The 20923-nt window shown below is 45.1% G+C and overlaps 1 protein-coding gene across 4 annotated transcripts in view; it reads right to left on the reverse strand.

Moving 5' to 3' along the window:
* Positions 1-20923, reverse strand: part of WAPL (WAPL cohesin release factor) — a 769297-nt gene that overhangs the window by 658067 nt on the left and 90307 nt on the right. For all 4 annotated transcript variants that reach the window (XM_069240591.1, XM_069240593.1, XM_069240590.1 and 1 more), the window contains exon 4: positions 4844-4956. In XM_069240591.1, coding sequence (XP_069096692.1) covers positions 4844-4956 — 113 coding nt within the window. The remainder of the gene's footprint in view (positions 1-4843; positions 4957-20923) is intronic.

Here is a 20923-nt window from a genome sequence, read left to right on the forward strand (position 1 = left end):
AACCCAACCCAACCCAACCCAACCCGCCCCAACCCGCCCAGCCCAGCCCAGCCCAGCCCAGCCCAGCCCAGCCCAGCCCAATCCAATCCAATCCAATCCGTCCAATCCAATCCGTCCAATCCAATCCGTCCAATCCGTCCAGCCCAGCCCAGCCCAGCCCAGCCCAGCCCAGCCCAGCCCAGCCCAGCCCAGCCCAGCCCAATCCAGCCCAATCCAGCCCAATCCAGCCCAATCCAGCCCAATCCGCCCAACCCAATCCAATCCAATCCGTCCAGCCCAACCCAATCGAATCCAATCCGTCCAGCCCAATCCAATCCGTCCAGCCCAACCCAATCGAATCCAATCCATCCAGCCCAATCCAATCCGTCCAGCCCAACCCAACCGAATCCAATCCGTCCAGCCCAATCCAATCCGTCCAGCCCAATCCAATCCAATCCAATCCGCCCAGCCCAATCCAATCCAATCCGCCCAGCCCAATCCAATCCAATCCAATCCGCCCAGCCCAATCCAATCCAATCCGCCCAGCCCAGCCCAGCCCAATCCAATCCAATCCGCCCAGCCCAATCCAATCCAATCCAATCCAATCCAATCCAATCCAATCCAATCCAATCCAATCCAATCCAATCCAATCCGCCCAGCCCAATCCAATCGGCCCAGCCCAATCCAATCGGCCCAGCCCAATCCAATCCGCCCAGCCCAATCCAATCCAATCCGCCCAGCCCAATCCAATCCAATCCAATCCAATCCGCCCAGCCCAATCCAATCCAATCCAATCCACCCAGCCCAATCCAATCCGCCCAATCCAATCCGCCCAGCCCAATCCAATCCAATCCAATCCACCCAGCCCAGCCCAATCCAATCCAATCCACCCAGCCCAATCCAATCCACCCAGCCCAATCCAATCCAATCCTCCCAGCCCAATCCAATCCTCCCAGCCCAATCCAATCCTCCCAGCCCAATCCAATCCAATCCAATCCAATCCTCCCAGCCCAGCCCAATCCAATCCAATCCAATCCAATCCTCCCAGCCCAATCCAATCCGCCCAGCCCAATCCAATCCAATCCAATCCAATCCAATCCAATCCTCCCAGCCCAATCCAATCCGCCCAGCCCAATCCAATCCAATCCGCCCAGCCCAATCCAATCCAATCCAATCCGCCCAGCCCAATCCAATCCAATCCAATCCGCCCAGCCCAATCCAATCCAATCCAATCCAATCCGCCCAGCCCAATCCAATCCAATCCGCCCAGCCCAATCCAATCCAATCCAATCCGCCCAGCCCAATCCAATCCAATCCAATCCAATCCGTCCAGCCCAATCCAATCCAATCCGTCCAGCCCAATCCAATCCAATCCAATCCGTCCAGCCCAATCCAATCCAATCCGTCCAGCCCAATCCAATCCAATCCGTCCAGCCCAATCCAATCCAATCCAATCCGTCCAGCCCAATCCAATCCAATCCGTCCAGCCCAATCCAATCCAATCCGTCCAATCCGTCCAGCCCAATCCGTCCAGCCCAATCCAATCCAATCCGTCCAATCCGTCCAGCCCAATCCATCCAATCCAATCCAATCCAATCCAATCCGTCCAATCCGTCCAGCCCAATCCATCCAATCCAATCCAATCCGTCCAATCCGTCCAGCCCAATCCAATCCAATCCAATCCAATCCAATCCAATCCACCCAGCCCAATCCAATCCAATCCAATCCAATCCAATCCAATCCGCCCAATCCAATCCGCCCAATCCAATCCAATCCAATCCAATCCAATCCGTCCAATCCGTCCAGCCCAATCCAATCCGTCCAATCCGTCCAGCCCAATCCAATCCGTCCAATCCGTCCAGCCCAATCCGTCCAATCCGTCCAGCCCAATCCGTCCAATCCGTCCAGCCCAATCCAATCCAATCCGTCCAATCCGTCCAGCCCAATCCAATCCAATCCGTCCAATCCGTCCAGCCCAATCCAATCCAATCCGTCCAATCCGTCCAGCCCAATCCAATCCAATCCAATCCGTCCAATCCGTCCAGCCCAATCCAATCCGTCCAATCCGTCCAGCCCAATCCAATCCAATCCGTACAGCCCAATCTAACCCATCCAGCCCAATCCAATCCAATCCAATCCGTCCAATCCGTCCAGCCCAATCCGTCCAGCCCAATCCAATCCAATCCAATCCAATCCGTCCAATCCGTCCAGCCCAATCCAATCCAATCCGTCCAATCCGTCCAGCCCAATCCGTCCAGCCCAATCCAATCCAATCCGTCCAATCCGTCCAATCCGTCCAGCCCAATCCGTCCAGTCCAGCCCAATCCAATCCGTCCAATCCGTCCAGTCCAGCCCAATCAATCCAATCCGTCCAATCCGTCCAGCCCAATCCAATCAATCCAATCCGTCCAGCCCAATCCAATCAATCCAATCCGTCCAATCCGTCCAATCCGTCCAATCCGTCCAGCCCAATCCAATCCGTCCAATCCGTCCAGCCCAATCCAATCAATCCAATCCGTCCAGCCCAATCCAATCCAATCCAATCCGCCCAGCCCAGCCCGATCCAAATCCACCCCAAACTCCGATCCAAATCCACCCCAAACTCCGATCCAAATCCACCCCAAACTCCGATCCAAATCCACCCCAAACTCCGATCCAAATCCACCCCAAACTCCGATCCAAATCCACCCCAAACTCCGATCCAAATCCACCCCAAACTCCGATCCAAATCCACCCCAAACTCCCCATCCACCCCAAACTCCCCATCCAATTCCGCATCCACCCCAAACTCCCCATCCAATTCCCCAAACTCCCCAAACTCCCCAAACTCCCCATCCAATTCCCCATCCGCCCCAAACTCCCCATCCAATTCCCCATCCGCCCCAAACTCCCCATCCAATTCCCCATCCACCCCAAACTCCCCATCCAATTCCCCATCCACCCCAAACTCCCCATCCAATTCCCCATCCAATTCCCCATCCAATTCCCCATCCAATTCCCCATCCACCCCAAACTCCCCATCCAATTCCCCATCCACCCCAAACTCCCCAAACTCCCCATCCACCCCAAACTCCCCAAACTCCCCATCCAATTCCCCATCCACCCCAAACTCCCCATCCAATTCCCCATCCACCCCAAACTCCCCATCCAATTCCCCATCCACCCCAAACTCCCCATCCAATTCCCCATCCACCCCAAACTCCCCATCCAATTCCCCATTCCCCCCAAACTCCCCATCCAATTCCCCATTCCCCCCAAACTCCCCATCCAATTCCCCATTCCCCCCAAACTCCCCATCCAATTCCCCATCCAATTCCCCATCCAATTCCCCATTCCCCCCAAACCCCCCATCCAACTCCCCCATCCACCCCAAACTCCCCATCCACCCCAAACTCCCCCATCCACCCCAAACTCCCCCATCCACCCCAAACTCCCCATCCACCCCAAACTCCCCATCCACCCCAAACTCCCCATCCACCCCAAACTCCCCATCCACCCCAAACTCCCCATCCACCCCAAACTCCCCATCCACCCCAAACTCCCCATCCACCCCATCCACCCCAAACTCCCCAAACTCCCCAAACTCCCCAAACTCCCCATCCAATTCCCAATCCGTGTCGGATTATTATTCTGAGAAGTTTGATACCAAACTTCCCAGTATCAAGTGTAGCCATTATGGAACTGTGGAGTTCGTTTTGCCAAACTCCCAGACCATATAATTAGTATGGCCACACTGTACTTACAATGTCTAAGAAAAGACTTAGACATCGTAGGGGCATATTGCTCATGCAGCTATGCCCTCGCCTGTGGTATAGTGCACCCTGCCTTACGGCTGTAAGGCCTGCTAGAGGGGTGACTTACCTATGCCACAGGCAGTATTTTGTGGCATGGCATCCTGAGGGGGGTGCCATGTCAATTTTGCCTTTTCCTCCCCACCAACACACAGTCTGCAATGGCACTCAGCATGTTTCAGGTGTGGGGTCCCTTAGGGTTGTACAACACATGCTGCAGCCCTTAGGGACCTTCCCTGGTCATGGGGCCCTTGGTACCACTGGAACCTTTTACAAGGGACTTATCTGTGTGCAAATTGTGGAAACAATGGCACATTTTTAGTGAAAGAACACTGGTGTTGGGGCCTGGTTAGCAGGGTCCCAGCACACTTTTCAGTCAGGTCAGCATCAATATCAGGCAAAAAGTGGGGGGGGGTAACTGCAACAGGGAGCCATTTTCCTATATGTGTGTATTTTTGGTTGTGCTGAAGCAAAAACAGTTCTACAAGTTCAATGCAACAAGCAAAAACACATAGCCAAGCATCGCTTTTCCTTTTAAAGAAAAATTTACATTTACTTGCTTGTCAGAGCTATAAATTTTATTTAATCCTAAAATGCAGTCGATATAACCAGATTTTGGTAATCCCCATTTTTGACAGCTTTTCGAATTGTGATTTCAAATCTAATTTACTATCAACTCACGTTCATTATCACTTCTCCAACGTTATATAATTTCTAAATTTCACTTTAATACAAATTTTGAGCCTATAAAACACAAAATAGGGGGGCCTTTAAGACCTGTACCACATACAGTCACACAAGGAGCAAATCTTCAAAAACATGACTATTATGAGTTAATCATGGAAGTATAGCTTTACTAATGCAGAACACTGCGCAATGCAAAATGTTTCTCCATGGGACAGTCAGGGCTCTTTTGCTACTAAACTTCATTCCTGGCTTCTAAAATAATGTGACCTAGCACAATGCCATTATTTATGGACGTTACAGAACCTTATATCAAAAAAGGCTTCAAAATCTCATGTTGGACAACAACAATCATTCAAGTGAAGACCATTCCAAATGCAAATACTTACTCGCTTGGGTGCATTGAAAATCTTCCTGGCACCTTCTTTAGACTTCTCACCAGGTTTTGCCTTTTTAAGCTCCTCGGGGAGACCATACGGGTCATCGGACAATTCCATATGTTCTGCAAAGTATCAACAATTAGTTTTACATTCAAGTCACAATTACCTTGCATGGATAAACAGCAATGCTAAATAGCCATCAGGTTCCTCCAGGTAAAAATAAAAAACAAATCCATATTGCCATGCTTTAGCACAATACATTATTTTGTATTAATAATTCAAACAAATCCATTATAAAGTTCAAACAGATAAAAATACTTTGTCAATGTACTATACAATTTCTTTAAATCCATTTTCATATATAATTAATGTAATAGAATTTAATCAGTACTAACTCCATCAGAGTTGATAAACTAAAAAGTGAGAGAATACACACATTTCACAATACAGAGGAAATTTCCCTCAGTAACACTAAGTATGATCTGAAACATCCAATGTTCTTGAAACTGCTGAATGCCACTATTTACTGAGGATGTTTTTAAGTTAGGAAAAACTTGGATACAGCAAAATAAAACGTTCTTCTCTGGTGGCAAAGTAAACAAAAATTAAAAGGTGCCAATATACCAAGAAAAAGCTTGAAATCAATGTGGGGGTGGGGTTGGGGGGGGGGGGGGGGAGGGGGGGCTCTCAGGCCTTACAAAATGCATTAAGAGGGGAGCCACACCATCCACCTCCAAACAAAAAAAGCTGACCCAGAACGTCTCACCCAATTCTGTCCCCCTTTCGGACAGTTACAAAACGCGAGAGCCGAAAAATAAATAATTTGGCCCAGTGGTGAGTGCCTGGCAGGCAAGGTGATCTCTACCCTACCCCTTATGTTTTTCAAAATGTTTTCTATGACAGGGTAATAGGATCGGATTGGCTGCCATAGCCAATTTAGGACTTATCTTTATATCTGTTGGTTCCGCAGCCTCTCTGCAGCATGAAATGTCATTTCTCAAGAACTAGTGAAGAGATTTACACCAAATCAGGCACAAGTTTAACACTGCTGCAGATGTCAGTGATGTAATGTGTGATCATAAGTAGTGTATTATAGCAGTGTAAGTTATATTTATGTCAGTTACGTATAACTGGCGAGTTTCAGTATTTAGGATTGGTGAATATCTGTTTTTGTTTTACGTATAACTGCCCTTTATTTTTTCAGTGAATTTCTAGTTTTTTTATTTATTTTAAGTTAACATCTTATAGCGATATGACTCCAGTCAAATCCTGCCCCTCCATCGCTGAGAAAGAGAGAGAAAGGTGTGGGGGGGAGGTGGGGGGGGGGGACACACGTCAATTCTGGCTCTTAATGGAGTCTTGCAAGACCATATGAACACCGCACTGAATCCCACAGGACTCTTGAGGGTGGGGAGGGGTTCAAGAAAAAGCCCTTCCAACCTACCAGAACTCTTTATTTAATATTTTTAATTAGCGATCCTGCAGGATCGCCACTGGACCAACCATTCAGATCTCTCTACTTTTTGAATGTTCATTTTTTTTTTTTTTTTTTTTTTTAAAATGGCTGAACGGATTTACACTTGATCACAAAAGCATGCCACGTATATATCTAGCTTTCTGCTACATCTGATGTAATTCTGTTTAGCCATTTTCTTCGTATCTAAGCATGCCACGTATATATCTAGCTTTCTGCTACATCTGATGTAATTCTGTTTAGCCATTTTCTTCGTATCGGTCAAATTTTTTCAAAAGGCAACAGGGGAAAAAGTGTTTTGGGACACCATTTTTTCTTGGCCCCTGCCTGAAAGATCACACTGAATGTTTCCAGGAAGGAGCAACTACAGATCTTTTTTAGGAATGTTTTGTTAAGAGTCATAAAATCGCGCCAAAGTTATTCGTGAAACAAATGCTTTTTCTATGGGTATTGAATTACATATAACTATAGCGACTGCATGTGTGTGCGCGCATGTTTGTGTGTATACACACACTTTTCCACTCTTTACCATGGGCAGGAAAAGAACTAGCAAAGCGTTCGAAAAGGGATGTATACCATTGTTTAGCGGGTCCCATCTGAGAGCACCAGAAGCGCAGCAGGAAAGCTGCAGTGGAAGGAAGTACAGACACGAGAGTATATAGAATATATAACATTTTTCTAACTTTGTCTTTGCATATTTTGTTTGCCCACTTTTCAAGGAATACTATCAAGTTAGGTTATGCTAATAAGACAATCAGACGTTTCAGTCAAGGGGGCGTGTCACCTTTTTAATCCACTTACCTTCTTTCAGGTTAGAAATAATATTCCCAGAAGTCTAAGGACTACAATTTTAGTACATTGTGTATACAGGAGTGAATGTCTTCCTTATAAAAATATACATTTGATCATCATAGACCAACAGCCAGTGAGGAATAAGATTATGATCATCATTAATGGTTAATCTGTAAACAATGTTGTGTATTCCACAAAGCCTAGAACATATACTTAAAATGGTGACAGATGGACATGGATAATGGTGCATTAGAAGTTCTTAGTAAGAGTCAAAGGCCTACTAGTAGATAATGAGTTTTGTGGAGGGGTGGGATGGGGGGGGGGGGCAGAAAAAAGGGAGAGAGCTTAGAACAGAAAAAATATAAAATACAACGGATAGAGACAGTAAGGGGGGGGGGGGGGGGGGGCCTAATGCCACATTTGCTCACTTAACACCAGTGTGTATATTTTAAGACTTTCCTTCACGGCTCCAGTTCCTCAGTGGTCTAAAGTTCGACCCAATGAAGATGGACCTAATGTGGATTGCATGCTAAATCTTGTCATAGCCTGATTCAAAAAGAAATGTGAGGGCAGATGTTCTAGCAATCACTTCTGATAACAATTAGTAACGTAAGTCAATTTCCTATTATTGTGTCTCTACTGCTTAGGTCATACACAGTTTCAGCTTAGCCAAGAAAGCAAGACCTTAGTATAAGGAGTTAAAAGGTTTAGTAGCTCTTGAAAAAACACCGTTTGTGTACTTGATTAGACCCTTTAGAATCATTGTACAATGTCATCTTGAGTGTCAAAATATATCAAACAAACTTTCTGCAGTTCGCCTACTAAACTACCAGTGCTCCAGAGCCATGTGCACTTCATGTACATAGCGTACACATCTTTGCAAGATTTGTCATCATTACAGGCTTGCAGTATACAACAAAACGGTACAGAACAATACTGCAGACAAATGGCATCATGAAAAAAAGCAAAACAAATCCACTGCTGGGGTCCTGAAAAAGAGGTGCAGGTGACTTAACTGTATTGCTATTGTGATCAGAACCTAGTTACAGGTGGTAATGGGAAAAAGGTCTCCCATTATTAACCTATCATTACAGCTGCCCAACTGTCAATTTACTGCATTAAAGCAAAGTATAAAAACAAATAGGTCAAACTCAATCCCCATCGTCTATGCGCATCAATTTAACATTGATTTGTAAACATTGACAAAGCCCATCATTTTGTCATTTTTAATTGTAAAATTATTCGAAAGCTCCAAGACTAGCACCAGAGAGAAACACATTCAGGCATGAACAAAAGCATGCAAAAGCGTTTAAAGACTAAGTACACACAAGTTTATTTCATGGAAGGACAGAGACTGGTTCTGGCTCAGTCAGATAGGAGTTCACATTAGGATACAGTTCAGCACTGGCCAATATATTTTTTTTCTTCTGCCTAAGTGGAATAATAAAAGGCAATCACAATTTAAGTACAGTTAAGCTTACAAAATAAAATTGAAAAAACCTGGAATACTCCAGGTATGTTAAACTTTCCAAAGCATAACTCACACGTGCCCCGAAACCGTAACAGACATCAAATGAAATGGTGGTCATGACCACACCCTCGATGCAACAAATGATTTCACAAAGTAAGTGGCTGATCACATTTAACTTATAAACACTGTAAATGACAATCAATGGCTGCAGAATGATCTTTGCGTATGTGCTGCAATGTTACAAGATAATGCGGTAGTACAATATGCAAATATTTTTATTCTGCCCCTACAGCCACAAAAGGAGAGCAACAGTAGTATGCCTTCAGTGATACAAAGAGCAGAAACATCAGTAAATGCCCACTCTTACTGCTGCTCCAGGCAACAGCTAAGTCTTTAGTAAGCGTTCTTTACCATTTTACCTTTACTTTGACCTTACATTGTATATTTTTAGTTGCTAACTAGGGATGTTTCAAAAGCCCCTACATTTGATTCACGTTTGTGCCTAAAACATCCTTTATGATTTTCTTTATGGTTCAGTTTTTCCACCTTTTCTCCTCACGACCATTCTTTTTTTTCTTTCTTATATACAGCTACTCCTTCCCAATATGCCTTTTCTTGTCTATCGTCTCGTCTTTTCCTTCTTCAATTCTCTTATTCCCAAGCAAGATGTACTTACATTTAAATTCCCATTTAAGCCACCAGCAGGGCTCCAACACGCCAGACAGCGCTTCTTTCACGCTGCCGAGTTCTCCACAAGTAGGGCAACTTAACCCCAGCTACTTCTCCACACACCCCTACTACTACGAGCCTCTCTATTTTGCTTCTGGGGCTTACCGTAGTCATCATAACCGTCCGATACAGGACGCAGAGCCCATTTTGGTATGGTATTTCCCTAGTACCTAGCAGCAGCATTTATTGTGCACTCGCCACTGCAGCTTGATTACATTTATCAATAGCCAAGACAAACTTTTCCCATAGAAAAAATCATTTTTTGTTTTGCTACTAACATTGGTGCACTTTTGATGAATCTTCTTGAAACTTTCATAAGTAGCTCGCCACTTTAGCTGCTGTGTGAAAAGTTTTGTGGTGACTCATTAAGCGTGGGCCGATAAAGGGGGTGGAGGGCGCAAAACACTTTTCCTCATGCAATATCTGAGGATTTTTCAATTTTTAGACAGCTACAGCCCAAACTGGTGAACTAAATTACACCAACTTTAGCAGAAAAGCAGTCTTGGTAAAGAAGTACAAGTTGCTTACCTTCGGAAACGAAATATCTGGTAGAGACATATTCTAGTTGCAGATTCCTTACCTTAGAATTTTCCCCCAGGCGTCAGACTGGATCCGGAGATTTTTCTTCGAGCAATACTTACGTGTGGGGAGGTGGCGTCGGTCGACTCCGCAGGCGTCTTAGTCGCCGTGATGACATCAGGGGTAGTACATAGACGCCGCCTCGCGCAGTGACGTCAGTTTTTTTTTTTTTTACAGCTTTCCACGCCAGAGCGCAGAGCCGCTAAGAACACAGATTGGTGCACCATAGCTAAGAAGCTGAAAGAGGGAATCCCTATCCCTAGAAATCAGTTCACAAGCGGGGAGGATGGGTGGGCGGTAAGAAATCTGCAACTAGAATATGTCTCTACCAGATAGTTTGTTGCCGAAACTTTTACATCTGATAGAGACTTCTAGTTGCAGATTCCTTACCTTAAAATAGATACCCAAGCAATGCCATCCTCGGTGGTGGGCTGCGAACCAAGATCATACTAGAAAGTCCCGCAGGACCGAACGACCAAAGTAGCCTTCTCGACGGACCTGACTATCCAGGCAGTAATGCTTAGGAAACGTGTGTAGGGATGCCCACATAGCTGCCTGACATATCCAGGACAGGAACTCCGAATTCTAACGCAGTGAATGCAGCAGTTGCTCTGGTAGAATGAGCCCGCAAGCCTTCAGGAGGTTGCTTCTTAGCCAAAGCGTAGCACATTTTGATGCAAAGAAGCACCCATCGAGAGATGGTAAGCTTTCGCATCACCTTCCCTTTCTTCGCACCCACATAGCCAAAAAAGAGTTGATCATCCACCCGGACATCTTTAGTACGATTGAGGTAGAACGCCAACGCTCTTTTTGGATCCAGGCGGTGGAATCTCTCCTCATGGGAAGGATGTGGGGGTGCGTAGAAGGTAGGTAAAGTGATGGACTGGCCTACATGAAATGGTGTAACCACCTTAGGAAGGAAGGAAGCTCTAGTGCGTAACACCACTTTGTCAGGGTGTACAGAGAAGTATGGAGGCTTTGAAGAAAGGGCCTGAAGCTCACTGCCCTGCGAGCAGAGGTGATAGCAATGAGAGACAGTTTTGAATGTGAGGAACCGCAAGGGACAATTATGCATTGGCTCAAAGGGGGTACACAACAAGTATGTAAGTAAAAGATTAAGATCCCACTGAGGCATGATGAACAGTGGGAGGAAATAAGTGGTTGAGTCCTTTTAAGAACCTACTCACAATAGGAGATTTAAAGAGTGAGGGCTGATCAGGAAGCCTAAGATAGGCGGAAATGGCAGACAAATACCCTTTAAGGGTGCCCAAGGCAGAGCCCTGCTGGGCTAAAGAAAGAATGAATAGAACCGCCTCTAAAAGAGGGGCAGAAAGGGGGCCAACAGATTCGTTGGTACACCATGCCACTAATTTATTCCAACGACAGGCGTATACAGTTTTAGTCGATGGATGCCTGGCTGCCAAGATAACATTACAGACTTCGTGTGGAAGGGCAAATGCCATCAACTGTTGCCGCTTGATCTCCACGCATGAAGGTGAAGGTTGGATAGGTTCGGGTGGAGAACCGTCCCCTGATGCTGCGACAGAAGATCCGCCGGCAAAGGCAGTCTGAGTGGAGGATTGATGGACATGCTTAATGGCTCTGGATACCACACTCTTCGAGCCCAGTCTGGAGCCACCAAGATAACTTGGGCCCGGTCGTACTCGACTTTCTTGAGAACTCTGGACAGAAGAGGGATAGGCGGGAAGGCGTAAAGGAGGCCGGAGCTCCACCTGAGATGAAAAGCGCCTCCGAGCGAGTGCCACCTAGGAAACTCCAACCCGAAAAATAGCTGACATTGCACATTCTCTGCGGAGGCGAACTGATCTAACCAAGGCTCTCCCCACTTGAGAAAGACCTTGAGCCACCTCCGGATGGAGACGCCATTTGTGATCGACTGTGCATCGACGGCTGAGTTAGTCTGCTCTGACGTTGAGAGAGCCCGCCAGATGTTGAACCATCAGGGTAATGTCCTGATGTTCCAGCCATGTCTAGAGGCGTAGTGCCTCCTGACAAAGGGTCCAGGACCCTACCCTGCCCTGTTTGTTGGAGTACCACATGGCAGTAGTGTTGTCCGTGAACACCTGCACCACTTTCCCTTTGAGAGAGGGAAGGAATGCTTTTAACGCAAGCCTGATCACCCGGAGCTCCAGCATATTTATGTGGAGTCCCGACTCTGCCAGAGACCAGAGACTCTGATCTCCGCCTCCCCCATGTGGCCGCCCCAACCCAGAAGTGATGCACCTGTCACTATAGAGAGATCTGGTTGGGGAAGGGAGAGGGATCTGCTGCCACTGCAGGTCTTTCGCAGTCCCCACCGAGATCTGGACTATGTCGGAGAGATTTCCCTGATGCTGCGCCCACTGGAACTTCAGGTCCCACTGCAGAGCCTGCATATGCCATCTCGCATGTGTCACTAGCAGGATGCTGGAGGCCATGAGGCCCAGCAGCCTCAGAGCCACTCTCACCGAAACCCAAGACCGAGGCTGAAAGATCGGAACCATAGCTTGAATATCTTGGACTCGCTTTTCGGGAGGATAAGCCCGAAACTGCACTGTGTCCAGAACAGCTCCTATCAAAGGGAGTGTCTGAGAGGGAGTCAGGTGTGACTTCGGCACGTTGATAGTGAACCCCAGCTGGTGCAGGAGGGTCGCCGTAGTCTGAAGGTGGGAGACAACTGTCTGGAGCGAAGGCGCCTTCAACAGCCAGTCATCTAGGCAGGGGAAGACTGAGACCCCTAACCTGCGCAGATGAGCTGCAACCACCGCCATCACTTTCGTGAACACCCAAGGAGCGCTGGTAAGGCCTAAAGGGAGCACGTAAACTGAAAGTGCTTGTGACCTACCATGAATCATAGGTAACGTCTGTGGGCAGACAGGATTGGGGATGTGGAAATAAGCGTCCTGCAAGTCCAAGGCTACCATCCAGTCTCCTGGGTCCAAGGCAGGCAGCACCTGAGCCAGGGTGAGCATTTTGAATTTCTCCTTCTTGAGACAGCACATCCTTAATATCTGTGTCTGAGAAGCTGCATCAGTACCTGGTGGACTCATGTCTGACCTCGCCCCAAGAACTGGGTAAGAAGGCAGACAAATGGGTTTGCACCAGGGTGAGTAAGAAAACACACACTGGGTGTGAAAAAAAGAAGAAAGATTCTTCTAAAACCTAGGAGAAAGATGCAGAGCAAAATACTGAAAAGAAGAAAAAGTCTTCATTAGACCCACAAATTCTTGCGCAGGCGGGCCCAACTCTTCTTCCCCCTCCTCAAAATAGAAACCTTGGTGCTTCCTGTGTACGGAAAAAGGCCATAGGGCAGGTGACTTCACTTACTCTAAGAAAAGCACCAAGAGTACCATTACCACTCCACCTAGTGGTCCTAGCAATAGCACTGGTGGTAGTACTTCAACCAAGGTTGTAGCTGGGTTCACCTTGAGGAGTGCAGTGTACTCTGGCCTAGTCAGATAAACCACTGAGGCTGCCTTGGTATCAGAGGGTGGCACTGACCTTGCCACTCTGACAGACTAGCCTCCTAATATGAGGAAATACAGTCCGTGTCCTCTGATAAATGATTTTGAGGCAGAAGCTTACAATTTTACAGCTCTGTATTTCTCTTCTGATCACGTGGGGGAGGCAGAGAGAGGATTCAAAGGGAAGGAAAGTTATTTCCTTCCCTTTGAAGTCTCTCTCTGCGTTTTGGCAGCCAGATTGAAAGCAATCCAGCTGTCAAAACACCCACTAGACAACAGGGATTTTATTTAAAAAAGGAAATTGGCATAAGGGAGCGACCCCTTGGGCAAGGGTTGATTGGGGGGGTCCCCAAAGCAGAGTCAGCCTAAAGATGTATAAAAGAAGAATATGTCCTTATCAACTCGCTGTGCTATCCCCTCTATCTCTACAAGTTTTTGGCCTTATTCTGTTGCAGGCACCTGGCCCACCCACACAAGTGAGGTATCATTTTTATCGGGAGACTTGGGGGAACGCTGGGTGGAAGGAAATTTGTGTCTCCTCTCAGATTCCAGAACTTTCTGTCACCGAAATGTGAGGAAAATTTGTTTTTTTAGCCAAATTTTGAGGTTTGCAAAGGATTATGGGTAACAGAACCTGGTCAGAGCCCCACAAGCCACCCCATCTTGGATTCCCCTAGGTCTCTAGTTTTCAAAAATGCACAGGTTTGGTAGGTTTCCCTAGGTGCCGGCTAAGCTAGATGCCAAAATCTACAGGTAGGCACTTTGCAAAAAATACCTCTGTTTTCTGTCAAAAAATGGAATGTGTCCACGTTGTGTTTTGGGGCATTTCCTGTTGCGGGCGCTAGGCCTACCCACACAAGTGAGGTATCATTTTTATCAGGAGACTTGGGGGAACATAGAATAGCAAAACAAATGTTATTGCCCCTTGTCTTTCTCTACATTTTTTCCTTCCAAATATAAGAGAGTGTGTAAAAAAAGACGTCTATTTGAGAAATGCCCTGTAATTCACATGCTAGTATGGGCACCCCAGAATTCAGAGATGTGCAAATAACTACTGCTCCTCAACACCTTATCTTGTGCCCATTTTGGAAATACAAAAGTTTTCTTGATAGCTATTTTTCACTCTTTATATTTCAGCAAATTAATTGCTGTATAGAATGAAAACCCACTGCAGGGTGCAGCTAGCTGAATCTGAAGCGCCAACCACCATACTCTGGCAGCATCCTTAAGAAGCTTCAAACAAATCTTTTTGAAGAATTTCGGGTGACCGAACTTGTATATATAAAAAAAAAAAAAAAAAAATACCAGCCGCTAAAAATTCTTGAGTCACTGCGCCCCAAAAGAACATATATTCAGACCTATCCCGTAGCAAAATCCTAACATTTTTCAAGTGAAAGGCTAAGTAGTATTTGTAGAAATCTGGAGCTGCGATCCCCCCCCTTCCCCTTCGGCCTACATAATTTTTGCCAAACAATCCTAACACCTTTTGAAGATCATACGAACGAGGTTAAATCAGCTTGCATCTTCTGAAACCAGCTCTTCTTGAATTCCAAGGGGATCATGTTAAACAGGATCCACTGCACCCAACAAGTCATGAGTCAGCTCGTGCAAATATCTGCCTCTAACAAACCCTTTCTGGTCCTCATGGATCAAATTGCAAATCATGCTCTGGAGCCTGTTAGACAAAATATGGGTGAAAAGCTTATAATCTGAATTCAACAGAAATATTGGCCTGTATGAACTACAGAGGGCCGGATCTTTCCCTGGTTTCAAAAGTAGGTCAATAACTGCGTCACCCCATGACTTGGGCATATAAACCCCTTCCTGTAAAAGGAGGTTAAACAATTCTGTCAAAATAGTTACCAACTCCTCGCAAAGGTTACCATATAACCCATTAGGCACACCATCTGGACCCGGAGCCTTCCCCTTCTTTAGATTCTGAATTGCTGCTCTCACCTCCCCAGAATCTATTTCTCTAATGAGTTGGTTCTGATTCAATGCTGTTAACTGACCAGAGTAATCTTACAACACTCCTAAAGCATGGAATGAAATCCCACTCAAATCAAATAAATCTTTATTCTGCAGATTCCAATAATGAAAGAGAATAGCTCAACTATAGCAGTTAAAGTACAAATATTAAATGTTACACATTCAATGACTATATAAAATAGGGGAAACATTTATTAGGTCATCTTTGGGGCCAGTGACAATTATAACCTTTAGACCGCACAGGGAACTGATAACTATGTGTCCTCCCTATATAAAACTTTAAGTACAAGTAAGGTGCTTTGATCTTAAAATCATCACAAAATCAAAACCACACATATTGCACGTTGTTCCCTTTGCCAACTTAGGTGACAAAATAACAAGATAACCATAAAAAGAATGTGCATGATAAAAACAATTGTAACACTAAAACTGTTTAAAACACAATTGTTTCAACAGAAAATACCCAAATATGACATTGCAAACAGATAATTTCCAAATCTTAATGACAGCCTGGATAGATTACACAATTGATACTACAATAATCTGTGAGGAAAGTGTTTGTTTAAAAAAAATAAAAAAAATTCAAAGCTGGGCAGCACGGCCTCAATTAGATCACCTGAGGATTGGTAATACATCTCTCTCCCTCAGTCCTATATAAAGTTTAAAGAATAAAATTAGGTGGCCAAGTGGGCTGGTCAATTACTAAGTAGCAGACTAAATTTTGCCTGAAACAGGTCTAGTAAAACGTTCATTTGCTGAGCGCCCCCTCTGTCTCCTCCTCCAAGGGGCAACCTCCTGGTCCTTCCTGGGCCCTGGCAGCACCCAAAATCCTCAACTGCTACTCTTGCAGCTAAACAAGGCTTGTTTGGGGTCTTTCTGTGTGGAAACAACTCTGCATCCTCCAGCACGCCGTGGGACATCTTCTGACCACAGGAGAAGTTCCTGGCACCTTCCGTTGTTGCAGAATCTTCAGCTTCTCCCACCCGGAGGCAGCCCTTTTGCACCTTCATCCAGGGTTTAGTGGGCTCCTGCCCTCCAGACCCTTGCATGACTCTTGGACTTGGTCCCCTTCCTTTGCAGGTCTTCAGTGCTTTGCAGTCAGTTGTTGTCTTTGCAGAATCTCCTATCTCGACTTTACTGTCTTTCTGGGGTAGTAGGGTAAATTTACCCCTACTTTTCAGGGTCTTGGGGTGGGGTATCTTGGACACCCTTAGTGTTTTCTTACACTCCCAGCGTCCCTCTACACACTACACTAGGCCTGGGGTCCATTTGTGGTTCGCATTCCACTTTTGGAGTATATGGTTTGTGTTGCCCCTAGGCCTATTGTCTCCTATTGCATTCTATTGTGTTCTACAGTGTTGGCACTACTTTTCTAGCAGTTTACTTACCTGATTTTGTTTTGTGTTCATTTTGTGTATATTACTTACCTCCTAAGGGAGTATATCCTCTGAGATACTTTTGGCATATTGTCATTAAAATAAAGTACCTTTAATTTTAGTAACTCAGAGTATTGTGTTTTCTTGTGATACAGTGCTATATGATTATAGGTGGTATAGCAGGAGCTTTGCAGGAAGGTCTCCTAGTTCAGCCTAAGCTGCTCTGCTATAGTGACCTCTATCAGCCTAAGCTGCTAGAACACCTCTAACGTACTAATAAGGGATAACTGGACCTGGCACAACATGTAAGTACCACTAGATACCCACTGTAAGCCAGGCCAGCCTCCTACACCCCTTCACTACAGGGCATTACAGAGGCTCAAAATCCGCCAGAAAGGCCTGACCTATTCAGATTTGGTTCGTCTGACAGACGAAGTTTGGTCGGACCTCAATTGGTGGTTGACACAGGTTGATGCATGGAATGGCAGGGCTATATTAACCTCCCGGCCGGAGACAGTGATAGAATCGGATGCCAGCCGATGGGGCTGGGGAGCAAGATGCGTGAACATCTCGACAGGGGGGAGATGGTCACAACATGAACTTCAGTTTCACATTAATTGCCTGGAGCGGTTAGCAGGGTCTTTTGCGAAAAAGACTATGTCCCAAAAAGGTTTCGTGTTCCATTCTTCTGCGGATGGACAATATCTTGGCAGTCAGATACATCAACACATTGGGGGGCACCAGGTAGTCTGTCCTGGCCGAGATAGCCAAAGATTTTTGGCATTACTGTTTGAAACACAGACTTCTGGTGACGGTGGAATTTCTTCCGGGTCAGGTCAATGTGGCAGCGGATTGGAACTCCAGGTACCTCAGGGATTACAGCAACTGGAAGCTTCTGCCTCAATTATTCCATGTGACTCAACAACTGTGGGGCCAGTGCAAGGTAGATCTATTTGCCTCACGACTGAACAGACAGAGGATTTTTTCAGTTGGAGGCCGGATCCATTGGCTAGGGCCACAGATGCCTTCCTTCAGGCAGGGTCCCTTAATTATGCTTTTCCCCCTTTCGCCAAGATTCCGAGGGCGGCGACTCCGATCAAGCGGCAGAGAGCAGAGGTAATCCTTATTACTCCGATTTGGAGAGCTCCGTCTTGGTTCCAGTTACTTCTGAGACTTGCTTGCACCTCTCCCTCTATATCTTCCTTGGTCTCCAGACATGCTACTAGGTCCGCAGGGCGAGAGACATCCTCTAGTACTGAAGAGGCAGTTCCAGCTAATGGCTTGGAAGCCTTCAGACAACAGTGGCATTTGCCAGGCATTTCAGGATCAGCTGCAGAATTTATCAATTGAACATGGGCACCGTCTACTAGGAAGAGGTACTCCTCCGCTTGGAGAGTTTGGTGGGGTTGGTGCCTGGAATGGCATTTGGATCCCGTGGCAGCCGGGATTGTCCAAATCGTGACTTTTTCGTCTCAGAAAGCAGAGAAAGGATTGTTGTACAGGTCAGTAAATCATTTTCAGTCAGTTATTTAAGCTGGCCATGTCAAGGTCGATAGCATTCCAGCAGGCATGCACCCTGTGATGACTAAGCTTCTTAAGGGTGTGAGAGTTTCCAATCCTCCTCTCCCAAGTATATGTTTCTTTGGGATGTGAACTTAGTTCTTAACTTGTTTGACAGGTGGCCAGACAATTCGGTTTTGTCAAGGAAGCAACTGTCAGCCAAGTTAGCAATGCTTTTATGCTTGGCAGCCTGTTGAAGATCTTCGGATGTGAAGGCTCTGGATCTTGCAGGTAGAGTTTTTACACCGCAAGGTGTTTCTTTTTCCATCTTTAGGAGGACTAAGACAATGTCTATGAGTATAGAGTATTTTGCATTCCCGTTTTCTGAAAAGTTGTGTGTTGTTGATTGCTTAAAAGAATATGAACAGTGTACTAGATCGCTCAGGTCAAATCTGACAGGTCAACTGCTGATTTCATTGCGTAAGCCTTTTAAGGCTGTTTCTGCAGCTACCATTTCTATTGCGCGTTGTAATGGTCGAAGCGGGCATTGATACGCACTTATTTCGAGCACACTCGGCTAGGGGTGTAATGGCGTCAAAATCTGTGCATTTGGGAGTGTATGTGCAGGATATTATGAAATCAGCTGACTGGTGTTCAGACTCTACCTTTAAACAGTTTTATTACAAACCAGTGGGTGATTTTGCATCTAGAGTTTTTCATGCAGCTCTGAACAAGCATAATCTGAGCCTCTGGACCTACCAGAGAAAGTAAAATTTGCTGGCATTCGCGCCAAGAATTTTCAATTCTATTAAGGACACAGAGGTGAGGATTATCCCTCCCAAGTTATTTGCGGTTTCATGTGGCAGTATGTTAATCGCAGACTATGTTTGGATATGTTTTAATGTGCCCTCCCGAGTTATGAAGTTGGTGTATAGGATTACCATGCTATTATTATTTCTATGTTTTTTATTAGGATCTGAACAGAAGTCGGAGTAACAGTAAAGTCCTTTCCAGCAAAAAAAAAAAAACGGGCCATGCTATCTTTGGTGAATGATTGCCTTCAAGCAGTTGACTTTCCTTTGTGGATGTTTTCCAAGTTCTTAGATTAATGGTTTATCGTGATGCAGTTTCGTAGAGCAAAGAAAGAGGCGTTCTTGTTAGTGTTATGGACTCTAATAGGGTCAGGAGGCATGTGATTGGTGGACATGTATAAGGCATGATGGGAAATGTAGTTAAGTTTTTCTGTAATTTGATTGGCTGCTGAAATTTGAGTAGTAAAGAAAGAGAAGCATAAACCTCGCCCTTGGCACGAATGCTAGCCAATTTTACATTCTCCATTTCAGAGACAGAACGTAAACCGAGGAAAAGCACATATTTACCATTCAGTAGGCAACACCTTTGTTTAATCTTATGTTCTGCTATTATAGATGAAAATGTAAACAATATAACAATTCTTAAAAACAGTATTGTCTTCGAGACGCTGTTTAACCAATTCATGACCAGTTGCATCATACAACATACAACCATAACCCAATTAGCGAATAGATTTGCCCAACGATTAATTTAAACTCATAGCTCCACGTCTTTCTCTACGAGGTCTTTCTGTTTACCAAGACTGCTATCAAATCTACTTGTAAAGGTAAGCCTTTCCTAGACAACCTGTGAATACTTCACAGGTTATCCTCTAGTAAATAGAAGCTTATCAAGGAATCTCATCCATCAAAAAATAAAAATGTGATAAACATCTCTAAGCAGAATTAACTGTTAATTTATTGAAAGTCCTCTCTAGAAGGAACTGCATTTGTAAGATCTAGAAAGCAGACGGCTTTGACATTTTGTAGCACAGAAAGGACCAATTGATTGCCCCAAAACAAACAACTTGTTGAACAAAGCCTTGGAAACTAGCATGTGGTGTTTAATAAAACAGTGCAAAGTAAGTTCATTCAAGCATACTAAAACCCAAGGAAACCACTCAAAGTTCAAACCAGTTGGCTCAGAGTCTCTCAATCAGTCAACTACAAATGAGAAAGATGCAAAAAAAAGTCTTAATGTTTGGGATACTTAGGCGATTTCTTTAAACAAGAGTCTGTTATTTAGCATTTGTCTATTTTTTTTTTATATTGGTATAAGTGGTGCATGCCCGCAGTGGATGACAGCATGACATCCATAATAAAGACAGCAATCAGGCCGGCAAACCTTTCAGCATAAACAGCAACAAAGCATCCCAAGCAACAAGCATTTGTAAAGCCAACATGTTTAACTATACAACAGCTATTTGTTTGCAAATGTCTTTTAGCCATGTCGTACAGCAGCGTGGCTGAAAGTTTGAAGGAAAAAAAAAATCTATATGATGCAGCCAGCAATGACCACGACGGGCAGGCATCAGTTTTACTATGGGGTTATTCTCCACCGTCATAAATAAAATAACAAATTACAAAAACACATTGCCAGCAAATATTAACCAGGAAGAAATTAAAATATTTATGCATTAAGGTTTCTTTAATTGGGTCAGGAAATGTGAGATAAAGTAGGAGAAAGTAAGGAAAAAACTAATTAAACAACAGCAGAAAATAACTGTCAATGGGAGCCAGGGGTGCAATCTACTTAAAGTGGTATTAAGTTGTCAAAATCGAGAAGGACCCTGGCACAGCTGCGATGTCTTAAACACAAAAATATATAAGAGGCATTCAATGAAAAAAACAACTCAATTGTTTA

This window comes from Pleurodeles waltl, chromosome 6, assembly GCF_031143425.1.
Source record: "Pleurodeles waltl isolate 20211129_DDA chromosome 6, aPleWal1.hap1.20221129, whole genome shotgun sequence".
Taxonomy (NCBI): Eukaryota; Metazoa; Chordata; class Amphibia; order Caudata; family Salamandridae; genus Pleurodeles; species Pleurodeles waltl.